Genomic DNA, 18,329 nt, shown 5'->3' with positions numbered 1-18,329 from the left:
TGTGAAAAATCTGTATTCCTTTATGATTTATGGATTGAATGAATGAAAGAATGCATTCGTGGGTAAGTGGGTGGATGCATAAATGAACAGAGATAGTGGATATCAGTTGCTCGCATTCACAGAGCGCGTGCAACCTACTAGGCGCCGGAGACCCAAACGCAGCTGTACCACGTGGCCAGCTCGGCACAACGTAACAGGCTCCACTTTCACGGAAAAGTCCGCCACTGTCCCACCATGCACCGCTCCATTCCCTCTGTAGAGGACGAGTCAGTCTTGATTTCCGTCCTCCGTTCGGTCGCAGAGGTCAGTTGCCCTAACGACCAGCTCATTCCCGCCTCTAAACTTCGTCACTTTCCTTCACGCCCGCCTGGATAATTGACGCGCCTGCGCAAAATGACAGCCAACGCGCGGGGAGGCTCTTTCCGCGCAGGCGTCACGCCTGGGGGGAGGGGCTGGGTGGCACCGTGGTGCGCAGGCGCAGGGGCAGCCGTCGGTGGGTCGGGGTTCCGTGGTCTGAGAGGTGAGTAGATGGGCACGACGCTGAGCTGGGCGGGCCTGGGGTCCGCGGCTCAGGGCTCCCGGGGCTTTGGGCCCCGTAAGAGGAAGTCGGGCTGGGGCTGGGTTCTCGGCGATCCACAACAGTGTGCTGTGTGAGCGGAGGGGAAACTGAGGCTGCGTGGCGTCGGGCAGGCCCTCGACATCCCTGGCCTCCCTACTCCTCACCCCAGGCCCGGGATATGCTAGTTCTCAGACCCGTGGGTGGACAACGGGAAGTAAAAGCGCCCACATGTAGTGATAGCTCCATGGGTGTTCGCTGCTGTCGGGAAACAGCCCCTTTCAATCGTGGGACCCCTATTCGTGGGGCTTATGTCGGGGCCCCTGTCCCAGCGCCGCCGTTCTCCATCTGGTGACCTTGGTCAGCCTCTTTACTTCTCAGAGCCTCAGTTTTCCCTTCTGCAAAACGGGCGTCGTCACAGTCCCTGCCTTGGGGATTTCGGGGCAGTGGGTTAAAACCACAGAGCCCAGCGCAAAGTGAGAGCACAAAGGTATCAGCTGTTAGACTTATTTCACACTTTGGCTTTTCTGCATGTTGTGCTCGAGGTGGGAGAAATCTGGGCTTGAGGACCAGCTCCACCACCTCCCGCCGGCTGCGTAAGCTTGGGCAAGTCGCTTTCCCTCTCTGAGCAGCACCATCCTTCTTCTAGAGGGGCTGTAGAAATATATGCGTGCTAGGGTTATTGTGAGGTTAAATACACTTAGAACATTTTAAAATCAGATTCCTGGTGCTTCTTAAGAGCTCACTGGAGAAGGGCTATTTAGTCTGATTTTCCTCTCCCTAGACCAGTGGTTTTGTCCCCCAGAGAGGACACTGGGCAATGGGGACATCTGTGGTTGTCATGACTGGGGTGCTCCTGGCATTGAGTGGGTGGGGGCCAGGGGTGCTGCTCAACACCCCACAGTACCCAGGATGGCCCCCCAGAGAATGGTCAGCTCCGAATATCAGCAGTCCCAAATTTAAACCCTGCCCTATACCAGTGGTTCTTCACCAGCAAGAGCTTGTGGGGGTGTGGTGGGGGAGCGCAGGAAATCATGTGCAAGGTTTTGTGTGGTGTGCGCATCCATTTTCGTGGGGAGGGGAAAAGGTACTTTGGCGTTTAGGCTCTGGAGTCAGACTGCCTGGGTTCGAGACTAATTTGTGACAAAACTAATAGGTGACCTTGAGAGGCACCCTTATCTTTCTAAGCCTGAGTTTTTCCTTCTGTAGGATGGGGATTAGATAACGCAACCCAGGGTCCCAGCAAACTGGTCAGGGGAGCAAATCCAGCTGCAGCCTGTTTTTGTAAATGAAGTTTTATGGAAACAGCCACACCAAATCACATAGGCTTTATCTGTGGCTGCTTTTAAATTATATTAGTAGTGTTGAGTCATAGCCACAGAGACCCAGTGGCCTATGAAGTTGAAGGAATTTACTCTGGCCCTTTTCAGAAAATGTTTGCTAACCCCTGAAATAAGCCATTGCATGTACAGCACTTAGCTCAGTGCCTGGAAAGTCCTTGGGACTCCAAGGATTTATAATACAGTGTTTCTGGAAAGGGGAGCGACTGTAAATGGGGTTAAGCTCTGCCACAGTTTGAGAGCTGTAGTCTTACTTGATCCTGCATTTTTTTTTTTTTTTTAGCTGAGCCATCCTGCCATCTGTTGGCAGCTCAGCGGCTGCTCAGCTTGGGCCGGGACTCGAACCGCTGTTGCTCAGAGCTCAAACTCTTGAGCGAGCTCTTAACCAACTGAGCCACTCAGCCGGCCCTCTTGAGCGAGCTCTTAACCAACTGAGCCACTCAGCCAGCCCTTTCTTTCTTTTTTTCTTTTTTTTTTTTTTTTGCCAAAACCCAACGCTGGCTGAGTTAGGAAATGCTCAGTGAGGGTTGAAGAAATGAAGGGGATTGTGAGTAGGCAGGCAAGACCGAAGATCTGGTGAGGAAACCAAGACCCAAAGAGAATGACCTCCCCAGGGAACCTGGTTGCGTGGCTCTGAATTTGACAGTGACCTCACATTTTCTTGAGTTCATATGGATCAAACGCGCCTGCCACCACGTGCTGGGGTTCAAGGGCAGATGACCTGTCTAACGGCCCACAGTCCACAGGGGGAAGACAGGCCAGGAAAGTGTCCTAGAGTTTTGTAGGAGATGCTGGACCACAGGTGGGACTCGTACTTGGTTTTGGCTGGAAAAAGAAGGTGTCTAGCTCTGTCTGAGGAGGTGACTTTGAAGCTTGGTGTGGAATGGAGAATTAGAATTTCCCCAGTGGGTCAGAGGAAAGGTGAGCAGTCGGTTTGAGTGGAGCATGGAGGGTTTGGATTAGGCCCAGCAGGTGACACACCGGTAGTGAGGGACCCTGTGTGCAAACGCGTAACATTTCAGGGAGCTGTCGAGGGTTTGTTGAGTGTGCAGGACATCCTGGTGGCATTTTCGAAAAACACAGGGCTGTGTTTTGGGGGGTGGGCTGGAACCCGAGTTCTAGTTTTGGGGCAGCCTTTCTTGGATACAAGAGGGTTTCTAGGACAGGAGGGAGGAGCATGGCTTGAGCTTGCGGACACCTGTGTCAGTGACAAGAACTGCGGATGCGTGGTGGGGGGGCAGAATGCCCACAGAAGTGGTGGGCCTCTGTCAAAAAGTGGGCGCTTCCTGTGGTGTGAGGGTCTGGTTGCTTATTTTCAGTAAGGGTGCCATGATCAGTCCTGGGCAGGGACATAAAAGGAATAGAGGCTGGTGTTTTTTTGTTTATTTGTTTTTTAATGATAAAATGAAAAGGTGGACCGACAGCTGGAAGAGATTTTGAAGGCACCAAAGAGGGGCTGGCCCTGGGACCCCTGCCCCCCTCCCCCAGCGTCCGCCCACGTTCACCAGGTTCATTCCTGCACCTGGAGCCCCGTTGGGCTTTCTGAGAGCTCGTACAGGCCTCACTGTTCACAGAGAGAGAGTTGGCTTTGATAGTGTTGTCCAACAGCCAAAGCCATACAAGTTGTGATTGTTCCAGAGACACCGGGTGCCTAGCAGCTGTCGAACAAAAGAACTATCATGGTGTCAGGCTGGGCCCGGCTCTGAGCAGCAGAAAGTTTGTTCATCTCAAAAGCCGTGCATTGACGTCAGATGGGCAAACTGTTCCCTGCCCTCCCCTCAGTCAGGAGGGAGGAGAAGCAGCAGTTTTTAAGGATCACCTGTGTCAGACAGTGTGCCAGATCCTCTGCTCTGGACTCACAGGCCCTTTCCTGCACTTTTCAAACCCAAAGCTCAGCAAACAGATCTCCTGCAAGTTTGCAGCAAAGTCATTTGACCAGAAAATCTGACTTATGCTGACCTAGAGCCTTAATTTTCCCACTTAGTGTCTGTCAGTGATTTTCAGCTAGGGGAGTTTTGGCCGTGTCTAGGGACATCTGTGATTATCACCATTGGAGGGGTGCTCCTGGGATCGAGAGGCTGGGGCCAGCGATGCTACCCAGTCCCTCACAGTGCCCAGGATGGCCCCCCACAGAGTGGTGACCTGGCCCCAGTGTCAGCAGTGCTGAGGGGGAGAGACCCTGCATTAATTATTTGAAATAATATTTAGTTTGATCACTGCTCACAAGAGACAGCAAAATAAGTCCCCAATGGTCAGGCGATGTAAACCAGGGTGACCCCAGCATCTTTGAGTCACCCTCTCCCTCCTCCCACTCAGGCTGCATATTAAGTGTGTGCAGCCTCCTAGGACTTCAGAGTCAGGTGGTCCCTGGGGGGTCAATGGAATCCCGTAACCCAAGGGGTCTTAATGGGAGGTGATCCTGCCTCCCACACCCTACTCTCAGGGGCCATTAGGCGGCTGCCAGGAATAATGTTAAACACCCTTCAGTGCACAGGAAAGTCCTCACGCAGAATAGAAATGAGCCACACATCGACAGGGCCTGGGTGGGGAAACCCTGCATTAGGTCTCCGAATTTTCACAACAGCCTGTGAAGGCGCCTCTGTTACCCCATTTTATAGAAGAGGAGAGTGAGGGCATCAACTCGGATTCTTTCAGATGTGACACCGAGACAAGGAAGGTGACATGCAGCTGACCTTGGCAGAATTGGCTAGGCCTAAGGCATTATGACATCAGACCTTGTCCTCCAGGGCAGTGGGATGTCCCCAGCCCAGGGACAGACTCCAGGGGGCCTTTGACTTGTTGACACTCAGTATGTCACATTGGGGAGGCATTGGAAGAACTGAAGGCATGCCAGAAATGAATATGACTTGGTCTCTTCGTTTCCTAAACCCTCAATGAACCCCTCAGTAGTCACCCCCTCCTGTGTCAGCTTAGTCCAAGGGGGAAGGAAAGTTATGCTAAAGATCAGATTTCCCAGGGAGAGAAGCAGACCCCTTACACACACACACACACACACACACACACACACACACGGCCCAGAGGGAACCCCACGTGAGCCAGTGATGACTCCAGAAGGTCCACAGTGGTGCCTGGAACACTGAGGCGGGAAGCCAGCTGCTCAGCCTGGGAACCTTTGCCACCTGTCTGAACCTTTGACCCCTCTATACAGCCCTGGCACACCTCTGCCCAGTTCGCCACCACAGTGATTTGGGGAGAGGGTATCAGCAAACTTAAAGGCCCAGGAGGCAAAATCAAATGTCATGTGGGCACTTGCATAACAGAAGAATGAAAAAGCCATTTCTCAACTAAGCTGGTGGCTGCCCTGATGTGACATTTGACCCCTGATTTAGGATCGGAGTCCCAGAATCTCAGAGGTTTACATCCTAAGGGGAGGACCTTTGGGAAAAAGGCTTTTTAATTTTAGTAGAATACACACAACATAAAATTCATCCTAACCATTGTTAAGTGTATAGTTCAGTGGCATTAAGTACACTCACAATGTCATACAACCATCCCCACCATCATCTCCAGAACTTTCCATCTCCCCAAACTGACACTCTGTCCCCATTAAACACTCACTCCCCTTCCCTCCCCCAGCCCCTGGCCCCCACCATCTACTCTCTGTCTCTGTGTATCTGACTTTTCTGGGAACCTCCTGTGCAATCACACAGTGTTTGTCCTTCTGTGTCTCTTAACTTCACTGAGTATAACATCCTTCGGGTTCTTCCACGTTGTAGCAGGTGTCAGTATCTGTCCTTTCTAAGGCCGAATGCTATCCCATTGTATGGAAGGAACCAGATTTCATTTATCCTCTCATCTGTTGATGGGTATTGCCTGGGTTGTGTCCACCTTTTGGCTACTCTTGAGTCATGCTGTTCTCTGTCAGAACAAATATCTGTAAAGCAAAAACATTTTGGACATTTTGGGCATGTGTGTCTGTCTCCTTGCGTTTGGAGGCCGGCATACTGGCGTGGCCAGCTCACTCTTGGTACCCTTTAGCTGGAAGGACGACTCACATTTTGGGACCTCACTGTCTTCAAAATAAGTTTATTGTAGTGGTTGATCTCCGTGGGCCCCTGTGTCGCCCTCAAGGTCTTCTGGCCAGTCCTGGTCCCAGACCATTTTGCATAAGTGGAATCACACACTGTGTGGCCTTGTGTGTCTGGCTTCTCTCACTCCCTTTTTTAAAGAAGCAGTTGTTGATGGATGTTGTTTTCCATGAACCAGAAACAGAGCTCGGAGTGCAGCCAGTCTCACACGCCCTGACTGCTCTGGACCCACGAGCGGCTATGAGGCGCCAAGTGCTGGCAGCAGCCCAGTCTGCAGTCAGCCAGCTTGTGAAGCCTGGGGCTGAATGACCAGGGATGATGGGTTAATGATAGTGGGGTCAGGAGGCCTGCTCCTCAAGTTCTAGGGCCGTTCACCCCACTGGAGGTATTTCATGGGGGCCACGACACTTTACACCATGGCTCCCAGCCATGCCAGGTGAACATGAGGGACCTTGGGCAGCACGTGGGTCCCCATCCCACGCCTGTGTCCTCTCTAATCAGAGCGACGATGCCCCTTGGAGGTCACTGTGTGGCAGGAGTGAGACATGCTATGTCAAGTGCCTGACGTATCACAGGCCCTCAGGTAGCAGACCCCTTGTTCGTTTATTATTCTCCCCTCAGCCCTGGGGACACTGAAGCTGGTCACTCTCTATAGGGAGCCTTCAGCAATACTCCAGCCCCCACCCCCTAGATGCCAGGAGCACCCCAGTCATGACAACCACATATGTCCCCAGACACGGCCCAGTGTCTGTTGGGGCAGGGTCGCTCCTGGCCTGAGAGTACAGAATGTTGCAGAGGAACCCAGAGGAGGCCCTTGGGCAGCCTGGAAGGGGATCTGTGCCCCAGATACCTGTCTGGCCCCTCGGGTTTCTTGGAGGCACCAGGACTTGGAAACTTGGAGTTATAGAACTGCAGGATTCCAGCCATGCAAGGTGGTCCTCCAAGTCCTTGGAGAGCCCCCGTGTGTCCCCCATGTAGCTCGTGAAAGGGTGATGACTGGGAGGCCCAGGGCCACATCACCCTCTGGTGGGAGCAAGGAGGCAGGACTCTGAGGGGTGCTCCCTCCGCCCATACCCCCAAGAGCAGGTGCTCTGGGCCCCGGGGCCTCAGTGTCTCATCTGTGAAATGGGACGGTTAACTTTTTACTCACAGATAGAATTAGCCAATGTGCCTGAATGGGGGACATCTTCAGGGTCCTGTCTGGGCAGCCCTCATGTTCTTGGCTGGGGTCTGCAGCTCCTGAAAACCTCCAGGCATCGTCTCTTCCTGTCTCAAGATGGATAACAAGAAGCGCCTGGCCTACGCCATCATCCACTTCCTGCACGACCAGCTGCGGCACGGGGGGCTCTCATCCGACACCCAGGAGAGCTTGGAAGGTACTCAGGGGCCTCCTGCCCCAGGAAGAGAGTCCCCAGTCCCCAGCTTCCTGCCCCTCCCCCTTCTCCCTCTCCTCCCTTTCCGTCTTCCTCCCCCTTTCTCCTCCCTCCTCCTTCTTCCCCTCCTCCTTTCTCCTCTTCCAACTTCCTCCTCCCCCTCCTTCCTCCTCCCCCTCCTCCTCGAAGCCCTCCTCCCTCCCACCACAGGGCGGGCATGATAGGTCAGGGGACTTGCCGAGCCACAGATGCAGGTCCCCATCCTCATTTCATAGGCAAGACAATGAGCCCCGGGTAGGTGCGGGACTGAGTTCTAGCCCAGGGCTCTTCCCCCACCACATGGTGCTGTCCCTCCGTTGACTAGGCCAGGCCTCCTGCAGGTGGGAGCAGGTGCTGGTGTCGGGGCAGAGGGCAGGCGGGGAGCCCTGCACACGTGGCTGTCCCTGTCCCACATGTGATCATGCAGCCCCTGGAAGGAACCCAGTTGTGAAGATTTGGAGGGAGGGGTTAGCCTCGAACTCCAGGTTCAGCCAGAATCCCAAGAGGCCTGACAGAGTGTCCCCAGCACCTTTTCCCCCACATGGCACTCCAGGCTGGGCTCAGCCCCACAGCCCCCCAGCTGGGCAGCCTCAGCATTGTGACCCCACCAAGAACCCTGATGTCACCAGCTGAGCCCCACTGGGCGGGAACAGTGTCTTGCCCTACACGTCCCACTCACGGGGCTAGAGACATGTCCATCTGTCCTACGGAAGTGGCCGGAGTCCAACCAGGACCCTGGGGCATGTGTTGCACGATGTGCCCAGGTCTCTGCCAGCACACTCCATGACAACTAAGCGCGAGCCCCCTGAGCCCCAAGTTGTAAACATGAGTGCGCTCAGAATAAAATTCCCGTCTCCCTTGTAGTGGCAATCCAGTGCCTGGAGACCGCTTTCGGGGTTACAGTGGAAGACAGTGACCTTGCACTCCCTCAGACTCTTCCAGAAATATTTGAAGCCGCCGCCACCGCTGCGGACAAGGTGAGCCGCTGGGCTGCCCCATCACTGGCCAGGGCAGTAAGAGCAGCACAGGTAGCAAATGGCTCCGGAGTACTGAGAGGAGGCCCATGTTTCTCCTTGGCTGGGCACCTGTGCTGCCCCGCTTCCTTGCCCTCAGAGCTCAGCCTCCCTCTGGTGGCCCCTGACAGGGAGGGAGGTTCAAGGTGCGGGTTTGGAGGGTGAAGAAGACAGCGGGACTGCCATCTTTGCTTTGGGGCCAGGAGATGCCACAGAACCTGAGCCCCGAGCGAACCCCACCATCTGAGGAGGACTTGGCCGAGGCAGAGCGCCTCAAAACCGAAGGTAAGAAAGTTCTCCATGCCCACCAGGCAGCTTGCCCACCTGGACTCCGGGGGTTGCAGGGCGGGTGAGGCCGGCTGGTCCCTGGCTGGCTCTGCAGCTGAGGGAGGGGTGCCCTTCAGTAGAAGGCAGCAAACCAGCCTTTGGAGATGGGGCCTGGGTGGGAGGTGGCTTTTTAGAACATGGACGCTATGACATGGAGAAATCAGACCCTCGCACATGATAGGTGGGAATATAAGTGGTGCCGCTGCTGTGGGAAATGGTCACCACCTCAGAAACGGTTAAACACCTTGACCACGTGACCCAGCAATTCTACTCATAGGCATGTGCCCAGGAGACATGCAAACACACGTCCGCAAGATGCTTGTACCTGGATGCTCATGGTGGCACAATTCCCAGCACCCAAAGGTATAAACCGCCCAGGTGTCCTTCAGTAGATGGTGGACACGCACAGCGTGGCCCGTCCACACACTGGAGTGTCACTTGGCCATGAAAAGGAGGGAGGCGATGACACTCGCCACAACATGGGTAGACCTTGAATACACGGTGCTCAATGAGAGAAGCCAGACACACAAGGCCACACTGTGTGGTTGCATTTATGTGAAATGTCCAGAACAGGCACATCCACAAACAGGAAATGGGTTCGTGGTTGTCAGGGATAGGGGGTGACTGCTGATGGGGACGGGGTTGCTTTTTGGGCTGATGGAGTGTTCTGGAATTAGAAGTGATGGTTGCACAACTCCAAATATACTAAAATACCACTCAGTTGTAAAATTTCAAAGGATACTTTTTGTGGTATGTGAATTACTTCTCATTATTTCTCTATTTCTGAAGGGCGACAAAAAAGTGACAATATTTGAGACTTATGTCCCTGAACACTGCAACCAAAGCAGTGACAGCTGCTGTCACCAAGTGCTGGCTCAAGCGCTCAATGCAAACCGCACCCTCCTGCTCATGTCTGAGTGTTGCATCCTGCTCCCTGAAATCTCAGACCTGCAGCTAGGAGCCTGGGAGAGAGAGCTGGGAACACCGCCTCAGACTTCTCAGGTCCCCTGTGAACAGCAGGTGTGCATTCTTCTCTTTCTCCAGGAAACGAGCAGATGAAAGTGGAGAACTTTGAGGCCGCCGTGCATTTCTATGGGAAAGCCATTGAGCTCAACCCTGCCAACGCTGTCTACTTCTGTAACAGGTAGCTGCTTGTGTGGGCTGAGGCATTAGTGTGGCAGGTTAGCAGTTGCCCCCCTCCCTGCAGGCCCACATACACCAACAGTCAGGCAGCCAGTGAGGGATTACCCAGAGTCGCTAGTGACATTACAGTTATGTGGCACTGTTCTCTGTACAGATGTGGAGCCTAGAAAACAACCCAAAATTTGGGTAACGTTGAGGAACTATGTCTAGCCTGTACTTTTTTCTTTTTTTTAATTAATTTATTGGGGTAACATTAGTTAACATTATATAAATTACAGGGGTACAGCTATAATACGACATCTGTACACTTCATTTTGTGCTCACCACCCGAAGTCTAGTTTCATTCCATCACCTTGTATTTGACCCTGGCCTGTGCTCTTAAAGGAAGAGCCAAATTAACTCTCACATAGCCTTGCTGTATGGAATATTGTACTTATGAGAGGGACTGAGGGGACAGCAGGAGGCCACATGGTGCCCCCAGTGTGGGAGGCAGGAACATAGTGCAGAGAAGACACTAGAAGGGTGCATGCCTCCGGGCCAAACGTGTTTTTTTGGTTTTGTTTTTGGTTTTTAAATTTTTTTTATTGGGGAACAGCCATGGTCATTGGTTAAACATTGCTTTCATGCTACAATGGCATAGTTGTGTTGACTCTTTTAGGGAGGGCGCAGCTCACAGTGGCCCATGCGGGGATTGAACTGGCAACCTTGGTGTTATCAGCACCATGCTCTAACCAACTGAGCTAACTGGTCACCCCTGGTTTCTTTTTAACTCTTTTTGGGGAAATAGTTCTAGATTTACAGCAAAGTTGTAAAGGTGGTACAGATTTCTCAAATACCCTTTGCGTAGCCTGGCCTGGCCGCATTCCAACTTGTGTTTCCACCTGACACCTTTCTGTGCTTCAAAACCAGAAGACCATAAAGTGGAAACACTAAAACCTAAGATGGTGAGAAAAGAACCCTGCCTCATAGCCAAGAGCTTTGACGGCAGTCTTGTGAAGGGTCTTGGGTGTTTTTCAAACAATCCTGGCATATTTGACAACAGGAAGAGCCTGGACAGTGGAGTCTAGTGACTGTGGGTTCAGAACCACATCCTATCACCACCTGTCTGCTGTGCAGTGTTGGGCACATCCCTCTGCCTCCTTCAGCCTCAGTGTCCCCCACTTGTGAGGGGGACAGCACAGCCCCCCAGCAGGTGAATGCCTGTGTCAGCCTGCATTCATCTAACTGTCATATGTACATACATATGTACGAATGTATGGTTAGATGGTTAAACCAAACAGCTCCTCCTGGGCAGCCTGCCAGGGATGCAGCTCTCTGACTACCCTGCTTTGTCTCCCAAGAGCCGCGGCCTACAGCAAACTTGGCAACTATGCTGGGGCCGTGCAGGACTGCGAGCGGGCCATCTGCATAGACCCGTCCTACAGCAAAGCCTACGGCAGGATGGGGTGAGTGCTGGGTGGGCATCCATCCCTGGAGCCCGGGGATCCCTCCAGTCTCTGTCCGGGCCCAGGCTGCCCCTCCCCCCACATCCAGCACATTCCATCTTTCAATTGTGGAGGTTTTTCCACCCCACAGCCAGCTCTCCAACACCAGGGGGTGTCCAGCAATTTGGCTCAGTCTTGAGACCACCTGCCTGGAGTTGATACAGACCCCACAGGCTCAGGGCTCAGCCCCACAAGACCACCCCCACCTCAGATGCCAGTCACAGGTCCAGGCCATCACCTGTGCTTCTGACCAGCCAGCTCTAAGTTGGGGGTTTTCCGCAGCCCCTCTTCAGGTTTGATAATTCTCTAGAACAGGTCATAGGACACAAGGACTTGCTTTGTCTATATTCACCAGCTTGTTAGAAAGGATACAGATTGCATAGCCAGATGAAGAGGCACAGGGCAAGGCCCAGAAAGGGCCTGGGTGCAGGGCTCCAGACCCTGTGGAGTTGGGGCTGTGCCACCCTCCTGGCACATGGACACGGTCACTCTCTTTAGGTGTGATCTAAAGGGGTTCATTATGAATAACAAAGGACACACCTGTGACTCAGGATCCAAGGACCTTGGAGCTTTATGCCAGGAACAGGGACAAGGATCAAGTAAACATCTTTATCTGACCACCCCTGTCCCCTGCCTCCTCAGAGCTCCCTCTTCTGGGCCTCAGAATCTGTGGTGTTGGGTACCACCAGCCACCAGCACTATGGGCAGTCTTAGCATGTGTCCGTCCTGTCAGCCCCCCCCCCTCCCCCCCCTCTCTTGTGTCCTCTCCGCTGAGCCCAGGTGCTGGACAAGGAGTGACAATGACATGGAGACAGTTTGGGGGACAGGGCCACGGAGGGACGGGCACTCTTGGCATTTCTCCCCCGCAGCCTGGCACTCTCCAGTTTGAACAAGCACACGGAGGCCGTGGCCTACTACAAGAAGGCCCTGGAACTGGACCCTGACAATGAGACGTACAAGTCCAACCTCAAGATAGCAGAAGTGAAGCTCAGAGAGGCGCCCAGTCCCGTGAGTCACCCCGGGGAACGAGGGGTATGATTCTGGCAGAGTGGCAGGGCACAGCTAGGCCGGGTAGATGCTCTCACAGCTCACAGGCTGAGGCTGGGCTTGACCTGTGTGCAAAGAACGTCTGTGCTGTTGGGGGGCTTGGCGTTTGCTTAATCAGGTATGAGACACATGGAAATGCCTGTCAGGATGGAAGACATTTTTATCCTCACACGTCGTAGAAACAGGAGGGTACGTGCCTCAGGGCCACACAGAGAAGCGCCAGAGTGGGTCAGGAGGCAGAGGGAGGGGGACTCATGGACCAGAGCCTTTGTGGTTTCTGTAGGAGGGCATGGTAAGGCAGGGGAAGCAGGCTCAGGACTGGCTGGTTGGAATGATTCCAGGGGCTCTGGAACATGGGGCTGGCCCTCGTAATCTGGCACCTGGTCCTGGGGTGACTGAGGCAGAGGGATAGTGGCCTGGAGTATGAGAGCCCTGTAGAGGAAGAGATGGGGGTGGGCTCTGAGTTGACTGTCTCTAGGAATTGGTCACCCTGGGGAGGGGCATCCCTCCAGGGTCTGGGAGGCCCCACGTGTCAGAGCATCAGAAACAAACAACAGGCTAACACACTGCTTTTCCCTAGTGATGGACAGAGGGCTTCACACGTTTTCTGAAGCACCCCTGGCCACAGGGCCTGGCTGCTCAGGTTGAGAGCACGTCTGTCTGAGCTGCACATCTATCTTAGAGCTCCAAACGGGCCCCGCATGGGCTCACTTCTCAGTTCCCAGGGCCAGTAGTATTGTCCTGGGTCCACATGCCACAAACTGGTGCTTTCCTCTTCCCCACAGACGGGAGGGGTTGGCAGCTTCGACATCGCGGGCCTGCTGAACAACCCCAGCTTCATGAGCATGGTAACTGCCTTCATCTTCCCTGGCCGCATCCACACCTATCACCCAGACCTGCCGGGGTGCTGCCTGCCGTAGACCAGGGCCACGGGGGCCGAGCCGTGCTCTCTAGTGGCTGTCCTGGGCACTGCAGTGCTGAGCAGCATCCCTGGCCCCACCCAATCGATGCCAGGAATACCTACAGATGTCTCAGATGTCATGTGTCCCCTGGGGGGAGCAAGGCCCTAAGTGAGACACACTCCCCACCCCTCACTCCCCCAATATTAAGCACAAAGTACAAACTGACTACTACCTCTCCCGACTGATTAGCCTAGGAAAACTACATCCCCACAGCTTGGTGTCCTTGCTGGGGCACAGTGACAGTGATAAGTCTGTGCATGCTGCCCCAGGTTCAGACACGACACCAGAGTGGTAGGTGTCCCTGAGGTGGAAGTGCCACCTTCCGGTGCCAGAGACTTAAGTCCCGAGGTGCTTCTGCTGTCCTTTGAGAGGGGGCTCCCTGCTGTGACCCATTGGGGTGGATCCCCACACACATGTATGCATCCCTGGGCAGTCTCACTTGGCCTGAGCCTGCTCTGCTGGCTCACAGAGCATCGGGGTACAGGCCCTCAAACTGTTAGGAAGGGAAAATTCCAGAAGCCACTGGTAGAGAAAGGCCCTCACTACAGCGAGGCGCATCTCACCTATGGGCAGAGGTCATGCTTTCAGTGCAGGTCTCTGCGAAAGCCTTGGTCTCTGTCAATGGATGGGGTGAGCGGGCACGAGCTGTCCAAAAGGTGTCCTGGCAGGGGGACTCGGCCTGATGGCAGTCACTCCTTTTGACCTCATCCACCTGGAGTCGGCAGGTTATACCCACTGCTGGGTTTTGTAGTTTTATTGGCATGGCCACACCTGTGCATCTCCATGTTGTCCCATGGCGGCTTTCAGCAGGGCTGAGTGGTTAGGACACAACAGTGGCCCTGAAAGCCAACAGTACTTGGCTTTCCAAGTACCCTCTAGCCCTTGACAGAAAGGCAGGTAGCTCGTGAGCCAACCTGTCAGCTCTTTCAGTCCGTACCCATCCACTCCCTGACCTGGATGGATCCTAAGGAGGTGTCCTCAGTGGGCAAGTGACTGCACAGGAGTGCCCAATGCAGCATCACTTGCTGCTAGAGCAAACTGGGAATGACTGGCTCTCCTAACTTGTTCAGTGGCCAGAAAAAAGGTCCAAGATACACCCCATGGTGAAACCTAAGCAGCCAGCAGAAAAATGATGAGATGCACTGGAATCTCTTAAAGGTCCCAGGCAGGATTAAAGTGGTGAAGCGGGAGGGTCACCACGGGAGTGGAGGGGGAAATGGGATCTTGAATGAGGCCGGGAGACTAAATGCCGGTGCAACTGGCCTGCTGTACTTGGGCGGGAGAGCCCAGGGTGCTCGCTCGCGAGGACGTGTGTCCTCAGTTAAAACGTGTTGGAAGCTGTCTTGTGACAATCTGTTCTTTTCCTCAGGCATCAAACCTGATGAACAACCCCCAAGTTCAGCAGCTGTAAGTGATAGCCATTCTTCTCTGAGTTTTAGGTTAAATCTCTTTTTTTATTGTGGTAAAATGTACATAAAATTTACTATTTTAACCATTTTAGCTTACAACTCAGTGGCCTTAAGTGCATTCACAGTATTGTGCAGCCATCACCACCATGTAATCCCAGAACATTCCATCACCTCAATAAGATCCCCCCTCCCTTTCACTCATACCCCCTCCCCCAGCCCTGACAACCACTAACCCACTTCCTGTCTGGATGTGCCTGTTCTGGACAATTACATAAATGGAATCACACACTGTGTGGCCTTGTGTGTCACTAACATCTCCCAGAGTCACTTGGCCAGAATTGCCCTGCTGAGAAACACTGCCTTTAAGGCAAAAAACTGTGCCTGGGAAAGCTGACAGGATTCATGGGGGCTGCCATCAGGGAGAGGGGTGGGCCCTGGGGACCTGCCAGGTGGTGGCCAAGTATCTCTTGCTGGTGGAGGTGAAGGGCTGATGGGGGCCAACCAGTGGTGCGAGTCACAGGCTCTCCTTGCAGCATGTCTGGGATGATTTCTGGTGGCCACAACCCCCTGGGAACTCCTGGCACCAGCCCCTCGCAGAACGACCTGGCCAGTCTCATCCAGGCGTGAGTAAACCTGCTTAGTGGGGACTCGGGCAGGCAGGAGTGCATCATGAAAGGGGAGGGGGGAGGCGCGTGTCGGTTGTGTCCCTGGTGCTCTGTAGGTCCTTTTTCCTGTAGTGAGTGGCCACACTGCCCTTGAGGGGCGCACATGGGGACACGTGACTGTGTCAGGGGTTTCCAGCCCTGCTGAGCCCGGCACCTCCCCTCAGGGGTCAGCAGTTCGCTCAGCAGATGCAGCAGCAGAACCCAGAGCTGATCGAGCAGCTTCGAAGTCAGATCCGAAGTCGGACGCCCAGTGCCAGCAACGACGAGCAGCAGGAGTGACCACCCATGTAAGTCCCCTCAGGCTGCCAGGCTGGGCCCTCAAGGTCTGAAGGGTCACCCTCAATCACTAAGGGCAGGCAGGGGGCATTTCGGGTCCTCATGCTCCCTTACAGGTGTTCCTCCCCCTGCCCACTCCCCTGAGGGAGGGCTGAGGGCTGAAACCCACTGCTCCTTGGAAAGGCTGCTTCCTGAGCAACAACAGGTGACAAGCGTGTCTTTATGTGCACATGCAGAGTGTGCAGGCAGCTACCACAAGGTCATCTGGGTGTGAGGAGGACAGGCGGCACCTGCCTCTCCTTCCTGCCCGGCTGTTCTGCCTGGGTTTCATGGGGCTTTTGTTTGTTTGAATGTTTGTTGGTGTGAACAGATGTTACATGTATGATTGCTCAAAAATGCACATAGGTGTTTCTGAAGGGTCCGTGGCAGCCTTGGCTGGCTCAGTTAGCCATTTCCAGGGCCCCTGCCCTCTGCCCTCTCTGTGTCTAATGACTGCTCCCTGGGTGTGGGTGTCAGGCGGCTTTCCTCCCGAAGTGTTGGCATTATGCTGTGGTGTGACCTTTCTGTTGTCATTTTCCTTCTCACCATGATCTTTTGTAGAAAAATGTAAAGAAAAACCCAAAAAAGGCTGAAAAAAACAATTTTAATCTTTCCAGCCAGAGCAACTAATATTAATATTTGGGTCACTTTTTCTTCCAGTTTTTTGCCTTATTTTTAAGAAAAAACGTAGCTGAGGTGAATTTTCTTATTCGTTATTCATTGGAACCTTATCCCCAAACTACCTTCTCCGACATCTTCACATCTGGGCCCCCAGAACCACCTGCGACAATGGCTGCACTCTGTTTCTGTGCTAACCCGGCCACCACCAGCCACGCGGAAGTGGGGGATTTAGATTTCAGCAGTGGCGGCTTGCAGCAGTGCCCTCCCCGCATCTGGGTGCCCGCCTGACTGACCGCCCTCATGTCTTGTTCCTCCAGCCATCCCAGTGCCATCAGGTCCTTCCTGGCCAACTGGAAGCCTCCGCGTGTTCTACCCTTTTCTCCTGTTGGACTACCCGAGAGAAAAAGAAAACTAAATTGGATCTGCATGTTCAGAAGGATTTTTATGATTTTTCCCCCTCGCCCTCACTTCACTTTTTGTATTCACGGCTCCCAGACCCTTCTCAAAACAGAACCAACAAACTGTGAACACAGACCAGCACCAGTCTCCCCCCAGGCCCCCAAAAACCCATCCACTAAAGCATTTTCTAGAATATTCCGGAGTGGGAATGGGCCTCAGGCTGCTCTCTGAGAAGCATCCGGTTTTATGTCCAGCCATATCCGGAGCCCCTTCCATGGCCCCTGCCCCCTCAGTCTGTCTTCAAGGGGCTTCCCCAGCCGGTGAAAAGCCACTTTCTGAGTCAACATTGGCCACCTGGCTATGCCCTGCTCGGACGAGCTCACTGCCAGCCATGGTCAGGGTGCTCACGCCCGCCAGGCCCTTGGACCCAAGTTCTTGCATGAGGAACTCCAGGTGCAGACTCCTGAAAGACGTGGATTGCCCTGTGCCGAGTGGGAGCAAGAGCAAGACCGTGCGATGGTTCCGGGAGCGCGGGGACAGCTCCGGGGACTGCTTCCCATCAAGTGTTTTGATGGACACGCATCTCACCCCTCCAATCCTCCTTCCCCAGTACTCGCTCCACAGACTGTGAGGGGCGTGATTGTGACCTTCGGGCCTGGCCCCCTAGCCATCCTAGCCTGCCTGTGTGTCCAGCCCCCAGTGGGCACCCTCTGCTGTTCTGGGGCCCTGGTGCCACCCACCTTGGCCTGCAATTGCTGAGCAGCCAAGAGCTGCCTCCCAGGAGGGCAAGCATTCAAGCCCAGGCCAGGCAGCCTGCCCAGGACTTGAGGCCACCAGGGACATCCCTGCAGCCCCTGCTTGGGCAGGGGCTTGGTGGGGAGATCTGCCAGCCAGCCCACCGCACCAGCAGCAGTGTTGGAGGCTCCCTCGTGGTCTGCAAGGTCGACCCCGTGCTATGTGTTATAGGAAACTAGTAGGAAGAAGGGCCACCACCAGTAGTCATCACTGGCCGGCGAGGTGGCCCTAACTCGAGTGCTAGTCATGGTGATGAGTGTAACGGGAATAAATAGGCATCGTGACCTCTGCCTGTCTCTGTGCTGGCCTCTTGGTGCCACCCCTCCCCTCCCTGCCCCACATTTCCAGAAACTTTCCAGCCTTTCCAGGAGTTTCTAGATCGCCCAGGACACTCATTCCAGCTTGACAGCACTGTAAGCATGTCCTGTGCTGGCGTCACGATGGTTCAAGAAACAACAAATCTGGGCTGTCCCCATGTACCTTCATTTCCTCGCCTTTGACCCCAGTCCAACCCCTGTGTAAAGGATGACCCCAGGGATCAAGCTAGACTCCTACGTTTTGGGGGACAGGGCAGTAAAGTTACTCTTCATTGTTTTTCTAGTATATTCTAACAGCACATGAATTCTCCATTCCATAGTCCGAAAACCCAACCTTCTATAACAAACAGCTCTAGGGGAGAGACGTGGTCCCAGGCAGGAAGGAGCCCAAAGAACCTTCCGGATTTGTCTTGGCCCTGATCCTTGGGTGCTGTGCAGGCTCTGTGGACACAGAAAGCACTCCATGGTCATTTTG

The 18,329-nt window shown here is 54.1% G+C and overlaps 1 protein-coding gene across 4 annotated transcripts; it reads left to right on the top strand.

The window, feature by feature from the left end:
* Window positions 1–431: 431 nt before the first annotated feature.
* SGTA (small glutamine rich tetratricopeptide repeat co-chaperone alpha) lies at window positions 432–17,826 on the top strand. 4 transcript variants are annotated; one of them, XM_019657491.1, is made up of 12 exons: window positions 432–520; window positions 7,182–7,321; window positions 8,222–8,334; window positions 8,574–8,655; window positions 9,742–9,841; window positions 11,181–11,285; window positions 12,194–12,332; window positions 13,157–13,219; window positions 14,703–14,740; window positions 15,276–15,365; window positions 15,572–15,694; window positions 16,661–17,826. In XM_019657491.1, exons 2-11 carry the CDS (start codon window positions 7,222–7,224, stop codon window positions 15,684–15,686), a joined length of 945 nt encoding a protein of 314 aa, XP_019513036.1. In that variant the 5' UTR covers window positions 432–520; window positions 7,182–7,221; the 3' UTR covers window positions 15,687–15,694; window positions 16,661–17,826. The 4 variants fall into 4 exon arrangements, with proteins under 4 accessions (XP_019513036.1, XP_019513038.1, XP_019513039.1 ...); XM_019657493.1 differs by lacking the exon at window positions 16,661–17,826 and adding an exon at window positions 16,383–16,648; XM_019657492.1 differs by having other exon boundaries at window positions 449–520; window positions 7,098–7,321.
* Window positions 17,827–18,329: the final 503 nt, after the last annotated feature.

This window comes from Hipposideros armiger, unplaced genomic scaffold, assembly GCF_001890085.2.
Source record: "Hipposideros armiger isolate ML-2016 unplaced genomic scaffold, ASM189008v1 scaffold_275, whole genome shotgun sequence".
Classification (NCBI taxonomy): Eukaryota; Metazoa; Chordata; class Mammalia; order Chiroptera; family Hipposideridae; genus Hipposideros; species Hipposideros armiger.
This window is presented reverse-complemented; position numbering and strand designations above follow the sequence as displayed.